The sequence below is a fragment of the Haplochromis burtoni genome, unplaced genomic scaffold (genome assembly GCF_018398535.1).
Source record: "Haplochromis burtoni strain Fernald_Lab_line unplaced genomic scaffold, NCSU_Asbu1 Contig_204, whole genome shotgun sequence".
Taxonomy (NCBI): domain Eukaryota; kingdom Metazoa; phylum Chordata; class Actinopteri; order Cichliformes; family Cichlidae; genus Haplochromis; species Haplochromis burtoni.
The window spans coordinates 597,506-614,764 of NW_024582565.1; the positions used below are offsets into that span (position 1 = coordinate 597,506).

General features: G+C 40.9%; 2 protein-coding genes across 4 annotated transcripts; one reads left to right on the plus strand and one right to left on the minus strand.

Moving 5' to 3' along the window:
• Positions 1 to 4,961: 4,961 nt before the first annotated feature.
• trim46a (tripartite motif containing 46a) lies at positions 4,962 to 13,915 on the minus strand. Of its 2 annotated transcripts, XM_005936083.3 has the most exons (12): positions 13,336 to 13,913; positions 12,299 to 12,557; positions 11,670 to 11,817; positions 10,689 to 10,887; positions 10,464 to 10,610; positions 10,276 to 10,371; positions 9,627 to 9,880; positions 9,418 to 9,539; positions 8,991 to 9,320; positions 8,109 to 8,338; positions 7,925 to 7,992; positions 4,962 to 6,676 (listed from the first exon to the last, which is right to left on the minus strand). In XM_005936083.3, the coding sequence occupies exons 1-12, from the start codon at positions 13,393 to 13,395 to the stop codon at positions 6,229 to 6,231; spliced, it is 2,361 nt and encodes a 786-aa protein (XP_005936145.1). In that variant the 5' UTR covers positions 13,396 to 13,913; the 3' UTR covers positions 4,962 to 6,228. The 2 variants fall into 2 exon arrangements, with proteins under 2 accessions (XP_005936145.1, XP_005936149.1); XM_005936087.3 differs by lacking the exons at positions 4,962 to 6,676; positions 7,925 to 7,992 and adding an exon at positions 8,713 to 8,797 and having other exon boundaries at positions 8,234 to 8,338; positions 13,336 to 13,915.
• A 173-nt stretch (positions 13,916 to 14,088) lies between these two features.
• Positions 14,089 to 17,231, plus strand: tmem107l (transmembrane protein 107 like). Of its 2 annotated transcripts, none has more exons than XM_005936089.3 (5): positions 14,089 to 14,454; positions 15,555 to 15,622; positions 15,700 to 15,800; positions 16,124 to 16,220; positions 16,517 to 17,231. In XM_005936089.3, the coding sequence occupies exons 1-5, from the start codon at positions 14,368 to 14,370 to the stop codon at positions 16,584 to 16,586; spliced, it is 423 nt and encodes a 140-aa protein (XP_005936151.1). In that variant the 5' UTR covers positions 14,089 to 14,367; the 3' UTR covers positions 16,587 to 17,231. The 2 variants fall into 2 exon arrangements, with proteins under 2 accessions (XP_005936151.1, XP_005936152.1); XM_005936090.3 differs by lacking the exon at positions 16,124 to 16,220 and adding an exon at positions 16,293 to 16,389.
• Positions 17,232 to 17,259: the final 28 nt, after the last annotated feature.

Sequence of the window (17,259 nt, forward strand, 5' to 3'; positions counted from 1 at the left end):
GTGTGCGTGTATATGCCTGCTTTTCCCTTTCTGTACAGTTGTTGGTATAGGTATTTATGATGAGCCATGTGCAGCAAGTGGTTTTCTGTTCCTAATTTTACCAGCGTCTCCACCTTGACTTTATAATCAGCGTTTTCTCCTCACAGCCTGGAGGCTGCACAGCTGAAGAACCTAAAATGCCCACATTGTAGATTGCACACAGAGACCACCTTCCTCCTTCTCTGTCTTTATCTCACACACATGCACACACAGAGTAACATGCCAAATGTGACTCCTAAGCTCTTTCACTGTTTCCAGCAGCTGCTGAAAGACATTTGCTCTGTACCTTGAAGATTAACAGGGAGAACCTCCGGTGTGTCTTAAGGGTTTGAGTGTAGTTCGGTGTGTTCTGTCTCCCACATTGTTTTTCTTCCTCCTTCTTCCTCCTCCTCCTCCTCTCCCTCTTGCTTCTGTCGCCCTTCAAAATTTGAGCCGGGAGTGAAGTGATATGTGACAGCTAGTCATTAAGCTGTCAGAGGAGAGCCCATGGACCAAAACCCTGTCAGCATGGATGAACATACACATTTCACCTTTGATATAAATCATTTGTCAGGTATCCTCTTGTTTTACTGCCAGAACATATCTGAGACTCCCCAGCTGTGCTTGACAGCAGTGGACCCAACAACAGAGGCATTAGATGTCTTAGGCACAACATTTAATTTAAGTTGTTCCTTTGGTGGTTTTATAACTTATTTACGTGTTTTTATTTCTTTGTAAAACATGACTCATACTGTACACCGGATATGAAGAAACAGGTGAGATTTTCTGAAGAAAAACAAGCCGAGCAGGTGGTATAGAACATTTAATGACTTTTTAAAGAGGTAATGTTTTTTCCGGTCTAAAAATGACACACAGACGTAACTACTTGGAGAACCCGTGGGGCACTGGTCCTGTCTGAGCATGCCATCCCATTCTGGCATCCATCCAGAGTGCAGATGGATCACAGATTTGTGTGTCTGCGTGTGGTTTCGGTTCTGTTTTTGAATGGCAGCTGGAAAGTGGAATTGAATTTGATTACGTGCATGTGGAATTCTGTGCAGGGACACGCAAATGTGTCAAATCTACTGTGCCAGTTGTAATGTTGCCATATTTGGTTAAATTTTTCTGTTTTTTGAGGGGAAAAAAAGTTTCAACCAGTTGGAGCTTGCTGAGGTCCTCTGAGGGAGCTGAGGAAGAGTGTGTATCTGCGTGGTTGCACGTACGATGTACGCGTCCACTGCGATGCGCAGAGATGCTGAAAAACGGGAGACACAGCTGTTCAGGGGATTTGGAGCCTGTGCTTTCATTAGCAAACATTTTTGTAGCTTCTTGCACTGTATGCACATTTGAAAGTTTTTCTGCATTTCATTGCATATTAAACTTATTCTGCATGGCAGCATTTTTAACAGTATTCCCAGTAAAACTGTAAACAGAAAATCTCAGGTTTGCATACCAGTTTAAGATTATTCCCTGTTATGAAACAACTATATTTACTTAGCTGATACTTTGTTTCATTATTTTTTTAGTTTGTGATATATCAAATATGTAAAGAAATCAAAATGCCTTTTAAGCTGCAAGTGGCCAAGTCTGACCACTTTAAGGTGACCCCTGTCATACACATGTGTTGAGATATTTTTAAATCTAAGAATGTTTCCTACCATAAATTTACTTCTCGGAAAACTCTCCACAGGGCTTTTTTTTAAATTTAGCAGGAACTGTAAAGGTGTGGCAAAGACAGCGGAAAGTTGTGTGGTTTCATTTATGACCCGGAAAATTTTTTATTTTTATTGTGAACACTGTAGGCTTGGATTTCTTTGTAATTTACTGGTATTTTTTCCATAATTAGGCACTGATTTTGACGGTTATATTTTCAGATTTTTCAGTGTTTAGACTGTTGTAGATTTACACAGAACATATTTGTCTATATTTTGTTCTGATCAGGATCACGAGATGGGCAAGTTAGAATAAAACCCTGCACAATTATAATGACAAAAAATATCATGGAGTCACTAGTTCATCTATATTTTTAATGTCAAAATGACACTACTTCACTGTAATACATAATTCACTCAAGCCTGCTATGAGTTTCATCACACTTTGTCTATTATTGTCTATAGTTTTGCTGACACCAAATCTAAATACATATATATACAAAACACTTTTTGTCATTACAAAAATATGGAAACTTGTGATTAATTACATTGAAACATTTTAAAATGTCCTTTACAGATAAAGGAAACAGTCTAGCATAGTAATGTATACTTTATTGATCCCCGTGGTGGAATTACTCTCTCTGCATTTGACCCATTCACTCAGGCAGCCACTAAGCAGGCGCACCGGGGAGCAGTGTGTAGGGATGGTACCTTGCTCAGGGGTACCTCAGAGTAGCCGTTCAGTGGATTCGAAACCGACCTTCCGATCATGGGGTGACCACTCTACCTACTCAGCTATCCCTGCCCCTAGTATGATACACAAACAGGAATTTAATAAGAATTTTAGTCACTAACAATAGCTGGGCTAAGATGAGGGTCAGAATTCCTTGTTATCACTTAAGATTTCTTCTAAAAAAAATTCCAGGTTTTTCAGGTATGGGTGCATACTGCAGATGATTCATGATTATGTACTGATTCCACTGAAGTCACAAATCACAACAAATTTCTGTTTAGACACAGTTACGTGTTTACGTGCAGATACAGAGTTTTGTGATGCGGGGTTTTCTCTGGTAAACACGTTTACGCTAAACTCAGCCGTAGCTAAGAAATGGTGAAGCCACAGGGCAAACAGAGGCCTGCGGTGAGAAAAAACACCAGGAAACAAAAAGCAAGAACGTGTCTGTATAACGCTTCACTGGAAAACAGTGTGCTGTCAATGTGGATTTTTAGATTTGGGCCCTGTGGGAGGTTTTCGTTCTTTTTCTGTTGTGCCCAAAAAGAAGAAAAAGAAAGACGAGATAGATACGAGCAAGATTAATATTCTTCCAGGTCTAACACCATGAACACCACAAAGATTGGTTCAGATGAACCAAACAGAAGCTGAATGCTCCCATTACCTAACATTATCTGACATGTCATCACAGATTTGTGACCAGACATCTTGGCGTTGACACAGTGTGCACCTGTTGTGAACTTTTTTTTTTCCAGACAAAAAAGAGGACAATTGGACAATGCAATGTTGCCCCCTAATGCTGAATATTCCATACTGCAAGCTCCTGAAGTGGAAGAGCTTCAGCTCTGGTTTGATTGCAACAGCTCCCTGCTGATGTCAAAGGACAACGACAAATTCAGAGAAATTTTGAGATTGCGTAAGATGTATCTAAGTCATCTACCTTTCTGGAAAATATCTTTCTTTGATGACTACGCTGTTAAATAACAACCCACTCACCTTGTCCCGTCTACTGTTAACATGCTATAATGCAAATGTTGAAATCTTTCTGCTGCTTTTAGAGTCAGATTTCCAAAGGTGTGTCTTGGCTGATTATATTTAAACCCTGTGGCACAAAACATCCAGTTTATCCATTTAAGCAGCTCTGGCACACTTGCCCTTACACGCAATGGGGCATCACACGCTGAGAGGCGTTTTTTCCATGACATGCAAACAAATAGGGTTTGTTTTGGTAAGCCCTCTGAGACTACTGTTCTGCTGTCTGCAGTCAGTCAAAGTCTTTATTGTGTGCAGCAATTTAACCACTAGTTGTGTTTATGTTAATGTTGGGTATTGTATGAAGACATGTCAGTTGATGATGAAATGCTTTAATTTAAGGGAGTTCATTTTGGGGGGATTCAAATTTAAAAGACAAAATGTTAAGAAGCACTAAAGAAATTGTCATGCATATCTACTTGTGATTTCTTCAGTACAGAGAAACCTTTGTGTTCACATGTTGTGGTGCTCAAGGGCAGGGAAAAGAGATAATTTACTGATACATATACATATGTAATACTGTGAAAAACTCTTGAGCCACCCTTGATTTCTTCATATTTTGTTGAAGAAATCAAGGGTGGTTTGGGGCAATAGCTCCTCAGGCTGTAGAAAAGTCTTTTAAAGATTTTCTTTGGACATTGGCTGCTTTTCCACTTATTTGCAGTCCAGCCTGTGTACCTGAACAATGTCAGATGATTTATTCTGTTTGTTTGTTTGATCATAAGTTATAGAACTTATGTCTACAGACAATATAGAAAGTACAAATTTTAAATTAAGTCTTTGCTACGTAGCTAGTTGCAAAAACACTTCAGTTGTTCCCATTTCTTTAGCTGAATTTCTTTTAAGAAAAGAAAAAGCCAAAGACTCAGTTTTGGCAGGCATAAAATAGTATCTTTGTACCAACAGGGTTAAGTGCGAAGAGATATTAGCTGAAAACCGTAAATATTTTGTATGCAGTGTGTTTTTTGGACAATTTGGATAAGTATAAGTAAGAAGTGGAAGGCCTAAAAACCATCTAGGTTAGATGAAAAGTATCTGAAAGTCATGTCCTGAGAGATGCATCTGGTCCTTTACTATTTATTGAAATCTCATCAGAAATGGTTTCAGTGGAAGGGTGGCTGTTAAGAAGCAATTTACAAGGACAGGAAGGAAAGGCTCAGGTGTGCTGTATTACACAAGAACTGAAACAGGTCTGATGGAGTCATGAATCCAAATATGAAATCTTTGGTTCCAGTTGATGTCAGTATGCACGGATGAGGTCAGGGGAGCGGTGTATACAGTAATCTATAAAACAAAGTGGAGGCTGTGTCATGGTTTTGGCTCCATTTCAGCCAGCGGCTGTTAGAATTGCACAACATCTGTTTTTACTGTATTCTTTCCATGTACATTTGCAGATGTTTCAATAGACTGTTGCACCCATTTCCCATTTCCCAAGAAAAATAAAAATAAACGAGGGATACCTGAAGACTTTTTCACAGTACTATACTTGTATTAGGAATTTTTCAGCACAAAGTGACTCCACATCATAGTTGCCATTCTTTTATTGTTTTCTCTTGACTTGATAGAAACATTCCGCCAGCAAGGCAAAGACTAAATCAGGAGGACTCTGATTTCTGAGATGCTACAGTCTCGAGTCATTCAAGTGCTGTGCTGGAACATATGTACGGGGTATAGACGAGTTATTCAAGACAGGACAGGACAGGATACACACACATACATACCACAGAAAGGGTGAAAGTTACAGCCAGAGCTCCCACACCCACACATACCCACAAAAAAATCATATCAAAATACAGTCAGAGCCTGTCATTTTGAAAATACTACAGTGTAAACTCTTTGCATTTAAATGATACATAACAGGAAATAAGTAACTTAGCTAATATTGTAGGTTTCAAAAGGTATAGGGAGGAAAAGTGAACTATAAAGTGTACTTCAGTTTGTCTCCTCAGTAATCCACTTCATTTACCTGATCATTAACACTTATGTGTAAATCACTCAAACACCATAAACACAAGACACAAACGGGCCATGAACATTTCCAACTTTTCAAAATGTGACACATTGAAATGTATTCACATGGTTATGTCAACCAGCATAACGAGAACACTATTCCTTCAGAAGGTTTCTTTGATTTGTGTTATAATCACACACACAAAAAATGTAGGCAACTGTGAGCATGTTTACGCAGCCAAAAAGCCACACGATTCTTTTGAAATGCAAAACAGTGACTATATAAAACCAAAACTGAAGCTTTTTATTCAACTACGGAAGAAAATTCACATTCTCTAATTTTGTTTTATATTCACATTGCTGGCGCTACATAAAAATTTAAGATAAAAAAAATTAGGCATACAGTACATCTGAGTTATTTTCACAAGGTGACAGTCGGTTATCTGCATATACGCAAGTTATGAATCTTAGTTACACCTGCATGCAGCTTATGCTATCCAATTATTCTGGGAAAAAATTAGCCAAAAGTAAAGGGAGAGCAGATGGTTTTTTTGCGTTGCACACAGATTATTGAGGAGACCCTGTGAACAGAATTCTGCATAGTCTAAAACCACTTTGGCTACAGTGTCCTTAGTTGTAGCATTCCAAAGTAATTTTTTAATAAGAAAAAAAAAGAGCCAAAAGAGAAATGTGATCAATTCAGGCCAAGTGCAACTGTAAAAGAACATCAGATATTTATATTGATCACACTGAAGGGAAAACTAGAACTGTATTTAGCAGTCACAGTTCAGCCAGAGAGCATTTTCTGCCTAGGATCATTTCACAGACTCATCTCTGAGCTGTTTATTTACTTAGATTCGTTGCTCTTGTTTGGATGGTTACTCTCCGAGGTGGTGGCTCCTCAATGCTCCGGTTGGCCACGAGGTCCTGCAGCTGCAGGGCTCCGCCGCCGATGAAACAAAATGCCGGACACACCGGAGCGGAGCAATCCACGTGTCCCTCCCATAGGATACGCAAAGAGTGGGCATCGTAGAAGGTGACTCGTCCTTTGTCGCAATCCAGACACACTCCTAGCCGAGGTGGCAGAGGAGCAGTGTGAGGGTGAGACATGCTACTGTGGCTGCTACTGTGGGAGTGCATTGCTCCATGGCTCTGGCTGTCACCCTGGCTCTGAGTTTGACTGTGTCCTTGAGGAAGCAGGATTTTGCCCATGCCCATAGTGAGGAAGCAGAATGGAGGGGAGTCCTGGCCATCTTCAGCCCCACTGTCATGGCCGCTGTCTGGGTCGCAGCTGGGAGGAAGCAGAGGTAAGAGCAAAACTTAGAGTAGACCCGATTCAGTTTCTTCTACTTATAATGCTGTTTCCAGCAGTGGCCAACAGTAGTAATGTTATTCATGTGTTTACAAGCTATTATGTTGCCCCCAAGTGGTCAGAAATATATTTAATTTACTGGCATGGCTCCTATCCATCTGAATAAGAGGCATGTTACTGAATGGCAAATGAACTGGCTCTTATTTAGTGCTTTTAAAGTTACTTGAGTACATGTCTCATTCACCATTTCATAAAAACAGTCATTTCCATCTAAGTTCTTTCAGTATGTTGCCCAAGGATACTGTAGCATGCACACTGAGCAGCCAGAGACTGAACCAACAAGTTTCTGATAATAGAAACTAATAGATGGCCGGCTCTACTACCTCAGCCACAAACAGCAAGCAGCTCAAAATATAGGTGACAGGACACTCCTATTTCTATCATGGATCTTAATGTCATGGTAATTTGAGGCTTTTAATGATTTTTCCAGCATTGAATAACTATACATACATGTACATACATGTTTAATGACTTCACATAACAAGAGTTGTGTGCATAGGTTTGAATGGGGAAGACCCAAACTGTCAAACTCAGATGAGAGGATATTGGTTAGCATGTTTGGGAACAACTCAGGAACCACAGAGGCTCGAGTCTGGTATGAACTGGAAACTGCTGGAACAGCGGCATCACTGTCCACGGCAAAAAAATAGTTTTACATCACCATGGAGGGTGCCAACTGAGAAAGACACCCCTGCTCCATAATCAACACCTTCAAACTCAATAGAAATTTGCAGCTGGCCACATTGACAAGCCTTCTGAGGAAAACTGTCAAGCATGGTGGCAGCATCATGCTCTGGGGCTTTTTTGCTAGCAGTGGTACTGGAATAATGCACAAAGTTAATGAGGTAATGACGGACAGGGACTACCTCCAAATTCTTCAACTTCACCTCAAATCAACAACTTTATGGTTTAAATTTGGACACAGCTTTGTGCTACAACAGCAAAGTAATCCCAAACATACATCTAAACTGGTTGTGGAATTCAAAAAGCAGGCTAATATTAAGCTTTTAGAACGGCCTTCCCAAAGCCCTGACCTCAACACTATGCTTAAAAGCTGGGTACATGCCAGGAAACCAATCAGTTTAAATAAACTCAAACACAACCCTGACAAGGACAAGCAGAAGACGATGTATGTATGGATAGTTGAAAAGGGTAAGGTTTAGTTACCGAGGGCTGGCCATGTCCTGAGGGAGATGGAACCACTCTTGTAGCTTAGCCTCCTGCCCAACTCCTATCTGCAAATGAGAGGAGCAAAAAGAAAGAAGCTTTGGTCACATCCATTGTGAGTCTGCATGTAAAAGATTTTTTAAAAAGCTTTCTTCACAACATGATCGACAACACTTTCTCTTACCTTTACCAGGTAGGAACTAGGCTCTACAGAGCATGCCCAGTAGTGTTTGCCTTGAGTGACAGCCAAGTCTGCCACCAGTAAGTCAGAGGTCAAGTGGCAAGATGTTAGTGTGCGATCGGCAGCCTGCAGAAGGGAGAGGCCTGGCACACTGCGGGCGTAGGTTTGGCCTTTACCCAGTGCCAACCGGTCAGCATGCAAGCCCCAGCGAGAGTCTAGAGAAAAACTCAAGACTGGTAGGAAGGATAAAGAAGGAGAGAGATGACAAGAAAGGAAAGGAATCAGAAAGAAGGAAAGGTTAGATCCTGCAGCTCAGGCATAGAAAATGAAAAAGGGGCTAAGAGGAGCATGAGACAAACACATAAAGGACAAATGAAAAGAAAACTTTGTTTTCAAGATGAATAGTAAGAAACGGCTTTACAACAAAAACATGAAAAACAAAAAAGGTAAAGAGTAAAATTTGATTTGTACATATACCTTTTCAAATATGTTTATAATGACAAATACTTTTGAATGGAATATTATTTAGAATACAGGTAATACCAAAAAGTAACAATGGACAAAATGTACAAACACAAATGATTTTGGAAAGTGCAGAAAAACAGACCTGTGGCATATAAGACAGAAGCAGATTTAGTATGACTGGGATGGCACTGGAATGCAGAGCAAATAAAGGAAGGCTTTTGCAGAAACTAAAACAATGGGAATGGAGGAAATCAAGGGATGGAGAGAAAAGAAACAAAGATTAGTCAATTGGCTGAAAATGAGTACTGGCAATATGAATACTGGGGGGAAAAAACAGCTTTTGTTAATCTTAGAATTTAATTAAAAGAGTGGCGAGATGAAGACTTTTTGTACTGAAACAACTGTGTGTACACATCCTACCAGGTGCCGGTGGAGTGTGGAGGTAAACCTCTTCGCTGTACTCTCCAAAGCCAGCCTTGTTGCACCCTCTCACTCTCAGCACATACACGCTGTCCATCTGCAGTCGAGCGACCACAGCACTAGTCCCCTTCACTTCATCGATGCGCAGCCAAGCTGTGGCCGAATTAGGGGATCTGATGCCACCCCACGTGGCCGCAGCTCCTCCTGCTCGCCGCTGGTATTCAACAGAAAAGTGCCATGCTGGAGCTGAGTCCTGAGGGAGCCGCCAGCATAAAAAAAGCTGGTCGTAAGCTAACGTCTTCTGAGTGTCAATGACTGGAGCCAGTGGAGCTGTGGAGAAAAATTGCAAAGATACGGAGATTAAACTATTCATTTTTAACTCTTTAACATACCATGTATTGCAGGAACAAAGAAGCTGACAACCCACCTTGTATAAAGTCCAAATTGTTTATGATCTTAATCTCTTTGGATGCATCCAGGTGAAAGTGTCTGAAGGAGGGCTCGGCAGCAAGAGAGAAACACTGGAGATTTTCTATAGCCTTCACCAGCCTGGAGAAATAAGATAATAAATGGAATTTAAGAAAATTCAAATAAAGGTAACAAATCGAACTGAATGAAAACGGCTGAATCTCTTACCTGTTGTGTGTTATTCTCGCAGCCTGCACAAAGCAGGGTGCATCCGTCTCTTTCAGCAGCTCTTGAGTGTAGGCCATTAGACCGGCCTGCTCCAGCAGGCCTTGCTTCTCAAAGACCTGAGAGGACAGGGCCTCCTCCTTTCTGCTGCGGGATCCCTCCAAGGCCAAGGTCAAAGACCCCTGGCGCTCAGCTACAGCCGCTCCCAGCTCATGGATACAGTGAGTCAAGTGCTGTAGAGCCACTGCACTGTTGGCCTGCAGAAAGAGAGAGGATGCAAAAACAGCTGGAAAGAATGAAGATTGGAGATACTGTTGCTATTCAGGGAAAAATTACGATGCTTTTAGAATGGCATTTACACATTGTGTTGCAATTGTAGTTAAAAGAAAGTGGTCAGTTAAACTGAAGTCCATTCATACTTTACTGAAGCATCACAGTTCCTCTAAATTCGGTGAAATAATTACATTTTTTTGCTGAGAAACTCAGGAGAAAGCTGCAGGTAAGATCTAGACAGTATTGATATCCCAATGACATATTTTCTGCTAAAAATGTAAAATGAACCCCCAAAATATTGCATTTGAAGCCCTAGCAAATACTGTTGCACCTGTACAAAGATCAAAAGCTACTTTAACAAAGCAGAGGAGAAGCACACCTCCATGTGTTTGATGGCAGCCTCCAGTTGAGTGATCTGACTCTGTATTGTCTCCTGGTTTGCCAAAATGAAGTTGACTTCCTTGGTAATCTTGTCCTGGAAAACCAAATAGAAAGCTAACACTGCTATGCTGCAATCACCAGGGCTGTAGCACAGTAAAAACATATTACCACCACCCTCAAAATCACCTTGAGTGCCTGGTAGGCTTGTGCTATAGGCAAAACCTTATGCCCATGATGGATACGGCGTAGCTTACAAAGTGGACACAGCAGCCTCTGGCAGGTACGGCAGTACCACTGCAGTCTCTCCTGCTCATGCTCTGTGCATGTTAAAACCTATAACACAAAGGTGGGTTAATGTACTGGAAGAGATGCAACTTTGTATCATGTGCGGAGATAAAAACAGAGACCAACCTTTGGCCTAAAGTTGTTGGTAGGTAGAATGTGTTCATGCTGAGCTCGAGGCGTTCCCCACGGGTGGTAGAGCTTGAAACACTCGTTGCAAAAGTTGGACTTGCAGTCAGCGCAGCCCTTGGTAGCCTCCAGAGACTGGGGAGGCTTACAGAAACTGCACGTGATGGCTACGCTGCCCAGACTTACTGTGTGCCTGTACCTAAAGGACAGACATGTGTACATGGAGATAAGGGCAAGGCTGTGATAATTCTGCAGCGGCAAAGAAAGAAAGCAACAAAAAAAATAAATGGGAATAATGAGCTCATCTGACTGTGGCCTGCTTTTTTCAGTAGTTAAGAAGGCAACTCTTCAACTGCCTGACCTGGATACATCACCAGCAGCAGCCTTGTTATTGCATCCTGCACAGTAAAACATGCACCGTCACACTTTCCCGACCAATTGCAGTGATTCTAGGGGAGGAAGCAGCGGCACCCGACAAACTGCTGCGTGTGAAAGTGTCTCTCCCTGTCTCACTGCTTCAGAAGCGGCTCCTCTCACTTTGATCTCCTTTGTTTGAGCTGATAAGGGGTGGGGGAATTAAAAAGCCAGAGGAGTGTTTCAGTCCAAACAAAAATTAACAGTTTAACCAATGCTGCACTGCATTTTTACAGCTGCCCCTGCACTTTGCTCTCAGCCTTGGATCAAGAGTAAAGGAAAAAGATCATTATTGCAACTCCTTCCAGCAAATGATTTCCTGTCTCATTTATAAAGCAGCACTGGCCTCACTCTTCATTCGCTGCCTTTACACATTGCCTGCATGACCGGTTAGAGTGCTTTTCCAAAACTATTACAGCTCTTATAATACGACATTCCCACTGGATAAAATAAAGCCAGGTGACATGCATGGGGGAGCTAAAAGGTGTCTGCTCTTTCTCTGCCTGACCTGAGGTTGTGATGCTACAGCACTTATATGATAGTCATGGGGTTGGTGCGTATACATACCTCTCCACAATGCGCTCCAGGGTGAGGTTACGAAGGCAGTCTGTCAGGCCTTTCTCCCCAAGCTCTATATCCTGCTGACAGGAAGGACAGGGAAACAGCATGGGGGGATGGGTCTCCTTCCGCCGTCGCCCTGGGTATGTCCCACACACTGGGAGAGTGATGCAGGTGTGGGGATAAAAAGGAAAGAAACAAAGACACAGAAGAATAAAAAGCAAGGTTTTTAGAGATAGTTTATGAGGAATTTAACAAAGGCAGACTAGTGAGAAAAGGAAGGAAGCAAAACTCTAATTTGCCTCCACATTTGTGCAGATCATCATGAAAAATAAACTTCTAGAGGAAAAACTATTTGCTTACATAGACACCTTGGCGACACACCTGCTCGGCAGATGCTTACTGCCTTTCGTGTCTCCTTGAGGTAAGGACTCTCGGACTCTATCTTCTTGCTCTACACACACTTAAATAAGTCATTAGATGAATCCATAAAGCTCTGGATGTGCGGCAGGATGCTGATGTGTCTGTTAAATCATCTATGACACTCTGAGAGGACAGTGACATCATGCCACGTCAACATCATCCTTGTTCATTTGAATGCCAAACACACACACACACACACAAACCATTTCCTTTACCTGTTCTAAGGACCCGCTCCAGGCGATCAGGCGTCCTGGGAGCAGGTCTGCGTGTCTGTCGTGGGGATCGGGTGTTGGGTGTGGAGGATGGTGAGTAAGGCTCTGGAGGGAGATCTGGAGGAGGATAGCCTCTTTGTACCAACACCTCAGCTGCACAAAGCAGACACACACTGTGCTGGCAGGGCAGGATGATGGGCTGCTTCACCATCTCATCACACACTGGGCAAAGCAGCTCCTGTTCCATGCTCTTCATGTTGGACTGGAGAGGAGGACGAAAGAGGCTGAAGACTAAATAACAGCTGAATCACTAGAATAAATAAGGAATCGGCTGCTCTATACATTCTGTGTCTTGTGATATAATGTATAGTCAATGTGTATGTGTAGGAGGCTGGCATTGAATATACAGAGAGCAGAGAAGGCCAACGTGGATGAATAAATAGCTTTCCCCTGAATACTCATCTAGCTTTACCTGTACCCTGTAAAAAAAAAAAAATTAGATGCACTTTACACAACTCAGAGAAGTACAAAGCAGTGAGATTTTTAAATCTGTAAAATGAAAATGCATTTTTCTGCTCATTCTGTCCACCAGCATCAGTTTTACTGGTTCTGGAGGCCCCTTTCTATTGCTGCAGCTACTTAAACGCAGCATCCCGTTTCTATGACAACGTGCATCTTCCCATCATGTGCATCACGAGTATTTTAACCTACTACTCGCCAACATATTTAATTGGTTTTAATGCTCAAACACTCATTTGATCTACTAGAACTTTTTGTTTACTTAATTAATGCATTTGTGGTCACAGTGGCCCCGTTTTACGTTTCCAGCCACAGTGCTAGAGCATTGCCATTTTTCGTTGATTCAAGATGCAAAAAAAATACCTTCCAAAGGAAGAAATGCCACACATTCCTTCATCATCAGCGCACATATGTGCAATATGGAAAAGATCCACAGGTAAATGCACAGGTGGTAAACAGATCGCTTTTAAAAAGAGCACACATGGTTAAAAAATGGCTAATAAAATGAGCGTCACACTTACACTGATGCGAACCAGCGCGTCCATGATAGATGTAAAGGTTTGTAAGTCCGCTTCTGCCATACTCCCTCGATGCAAATGCCTCTGCGATACAATAACGGATCGCCTTTTTTTTTCGTCTGGACAAAGGCTGAGCAGGGTTACCGTACCGAGGTATGGCAAGCCCGGGCCTCGACCTGATGTAGCCGTGCTAGAGGTGTGTTTTTTCACACACGCCGATTCAGTGCCGTCTGTCTCAAAGCAACGAGTCCACTCCACGTAGCAATCAGATGGGAGGAGGGGGGGGGATTTGTACTGGTTTAGGCTACAGCTGCCACAGTCGCATTGCTCAAAGACCGATTAATACAATTAGAATGGAACTTGGCACTATTATATTTGAGCTAGATTTATTTTATTTTAATGTATGACAAACCTTCAAATAAAAATGTCCGATTACATATTAACATTTATACAATTACAGCATTTTATAGGGTTTTTCACGCATGGCATTCTGGATGTGTGTCTAAAACAGCTTAAAACAATTTGCAGTTCAGTTTTTCGAAATAAACCTCCAGCTCCTTGAACGTGCAGCTCCTCCGTAGTATTTATATGTTGATACATATGCTGGTGGCAGTTTTTCGTTTTGCCATTAGATGGCAATGTTTTGTTTTTTCAAGCACACACACACACACACACATACACGAGTTTTTAAATTGTTGTTCCGTGTCCGGAACCTTTGTATGTTGCTTTTTCATGCGGTGGGTCAGTAATACTGGATGCACCCGTTCGCTGGTTGTTGTAGCAACCAGAGCATCCGCCTTTCGTGTAATAATCACAGCAAGGGGAAATCGGATGAATTAGTTCGTATTTTATATGGAATACGAGTTAAAAGAGTGACATGGGCGGATGTGTTTATGCAGCAGTTATCTTATTTGTACTTTTTGCTATCTTATAGTAGCTACTAGGCGCATTTGAATTGCCGAAAAGCTGCATTTCCCGTCCAGCACTAATACCGTAGTTTTTCTGAATTGTTGTCTAGCTACACTTTATTCAAGCATGTCGGCGGTCAGTAGCCTTGTCCCCGCACGATTTCTCACCATCATAGCTCACCTCGTCATCGTGATCACAATCTTTTGGTCGAGGGTAAGTAAGAAAGCATGGCAAACATTTTTTTGTATTCTGTGATAATTTGTTGTAAATATCCATGAACACAATAAAGGGTGACGATAATCTGCAGATACTGGCACTGAAGCTCGACAGGAAAATTAAAAAACAAACAACAACAACAACAAAAACTAAAATAAATTTTAAAATGTCAACATGTGAGAGACCTCAGAGTTTACCACTTAAAAAGAAGAAGACATAATTAATTTCTCCCAATGCGCTAAAGAAGAAAAAAAATGGTAGAAAGGTAGGAAGTAATTCAAATTCAGATTCAAATCTGGACTTACAAGATGTACTAAACAAAAAGAAAAATAAATGAATATGAATAATCTTTGTCAGGTGATGAAGTCAGGAAAAATAAATAAATAAAATAGAAATAAATAAATAAAAAACAAGAACTGGAGCAGCTGCATGGCATCAGGAAGCCAAAGATTTTGATGTCCACCAGAAACAATATGATAGAGTCCAAAAGAGAAACTGTGGTACTTATAACTCAAGGACTAGCATGAGGGTGATGTAGGACATGTATGAGGACAGTGAGACATGAGGTGTGTGTGGTAGGTGTGACAGGTTGAAGGTGAGGGTGTGATTACATTAGAGGTCTGCTCTGAGCCCCTTCTTGTATCCAGTGGTGATAAACAGGCTGGCCGATGAGATCAGGTATGAGTCTTCGTGGATTATGATGTATGCAGACAACATTGTGATATCTAGTTAGAGTAAGGATCAGGTGGAGAAGTGGAGCTATGATCCAGGGAGAAGAGGAACACACGTGTGTGAATAAGAGGTGGTGCAAGGGTGTAGCAGTGGAGGTGGATAAATTTAAATACCTGGGTTTAGGAATGAGTAGATGAGAGACGACTCAGGATTAGAGGTTTGGAGATAAAGTCAGAGAAGTGAGGCTGACATGGTTTTCTACATGTGCAGAGAAGAAATAGTGGATAAATTGGACAAAGGATGTTGAAAATGGAGCGAGTCAGGAGGAAGTTGTCCATCACAACAGAAGCATTGGAGTTGACACTGCTTCTTTTTCCTCATGTCTTAAGAAATAATTACACCAATTTGTAACTTTTACTTTACAGGAAAATAATGTGAAAGCTTGTTTGCCTTTGGATTTCACACAGGAGCAGTATGACACTGAGGACAGACAGTAAGTAAATATTTTAAACACATTTGACACATTTGTGTACACATCTTCCAATCTATTATATGTATTCTCTTTTTCAGGTTGGTGGTGGCATTATCAGTGACTCTCGGTCTGTTTGCTATAGAGCTGGCTGGTTTCTTTTCAGGAGTGTCCATGTTCAACTGTAGCCAAAGCCTCCTTTGTATCCTTTTCACTCACATTTTACACTCTTATTTATCGTCTGTGTTTTGATTCCAAATGGTTACATTTATTACTTATTATGCATATATATTCCACATCCTCTGTAAGGACTATTTGTGACTGACTGTCCAAAAACATGCACATACACCAAATAAATATAAAGCTTGCAGTTGTAACTGAGATGATATGTAACGCCAAGGCAAGCAGATAGATGTATGGTAGTAACTGAGTAACAACTGCAATGATGTTAGTGTAAAAAAAGCAATAATTTCAAAAGTGCTTGTGATCAGTTACACTTCCATGACTATCTTTTACCTGGTATAGCAACAGGAGTCCATGCCAGTGCCTCAGTGGCTCTGCTTTTCTTTCTATTTGAGCAGTGGGAGTGTCACATCTACTGGTGGATCCTCGCCATCTGCAGGTTGGTGTATAAGCTTGCTCAATGTTGTTGTATTTTTCCAAAGTTCTTTTCCCTGACTCACGTTTCAACCAGCACTGGCTGCCCACTGCAGCGGATCAGTGTCTTTGTCTTTTTTTGTGTTTGAAAAGTGGGAATGCTGGACTTACTGGGTTATTTTTGCCACCTGCAGGTTGGTTTGTATGCATGTTGATGTGAATATTAGTATTTATGTCTCTAGTTCAAAGTGACATAGCCTCTTTTAAGCATTATAAGCAGAAGTATAACCTACATTGGTGTCTCTCTGGCTCTTCCTTTAGTGTTCTACCGGCTTTAGTGGAGATTCTTCTGTTCATAGCCGTTTTTGGACTGAAGAAGAAGCCTTTATGAAGGAAAGTCTGGATGTATGATGGTACAAACCGAGATTGGATGTAGACATCTGTCAGTTTGTTAACAGATATACTGTAGCTACAGAAAAAGTGTGGGTACCAGACATATATCAGTACAAAACTCCAACAGTAAGGGATGCATAAAACACACTTTTAAAATGTTTTTTAATCTATTTTTATATATTTTGAATAAAGTTGATGCAGCATACGTTTTTACCTTATGTCTATTTTTTGTATGTTGGAACTGGAGTGTTTTGTTTATATAGTGTGTTTGTAGTGTCAGTTACTCTGTAAAAGTAAATAAAGCTTGTAATTATTTTGTTGCTTTGGTTGTATGTGTGTTCAAATTATTTCTTTAAGCTTGTTCTAGTGCATCTACTGCAAAGTGTTTCTTGGTAAATACATTTAAGTTGTAATTTCTGTTGAAATAAATTGAAATTGAGTTAAATTATTTAATGCTAGCATAATTACACACTTGTTCTGAACTGTACCATGAAGTTCTACTTTTAGAAGTCCACAAAACATATAAACATAATGTATATAACGTACGTGTGTGTGTTTGTGTGTATTTAGACGATAGAAATGTAATTGTAATGCAAACACATAATTGTGTTTTATAAATGTTTCGATTTGAACTTTAGTGGAATCAAACAACCATTATTTGGATTTTTATT

Bases quoted from the DNA above. Each gene is read 5' to 3' on its own strand.
- trim46a (XM_005936083.3), bottom strand. From the start codon at position 13,395: ATGGCAGAAGCGGACTTACAAACCTTTACATCTATCATGGACGCGCTG. The intron at 10,611-10,688 runs GTTGGTCTCTGT...TTTGTGTTATAG, and splicing joins CCAACAACTTTAGGCCAAAG to GTTTTAACATGCACAGAGCA. The intron at 7,993-8,108 runs GTAAGAGAAAGT...TCTCATTTGCAG, and splicing joins CTAGTTCCTACCTGGTAAAG to ATAGGAGTTGGGCAGGAGGC.
- tmem107l (XM_005936089.3), top strand. From the start codon at position 14,368: ATGTCGGCGGTCAGTAGCCTTGTCCCCGCACGATTTCTCACCATCATA. The intron at 14,455-15,554 runs GTAAGTAAGAAA...TTTACTTTACAG, and splicing joins TCACAATCTTTTGGTCGAGG to GAAAATAATGTGAAAGCTTG. The intron at 15,623-15,699 runs GTAAGTAAATAT...TCTCTTTTTCAG, and splicing joins TATGACACTGAGGACAGACA to GTTGGTGGTGGCATTATCAG.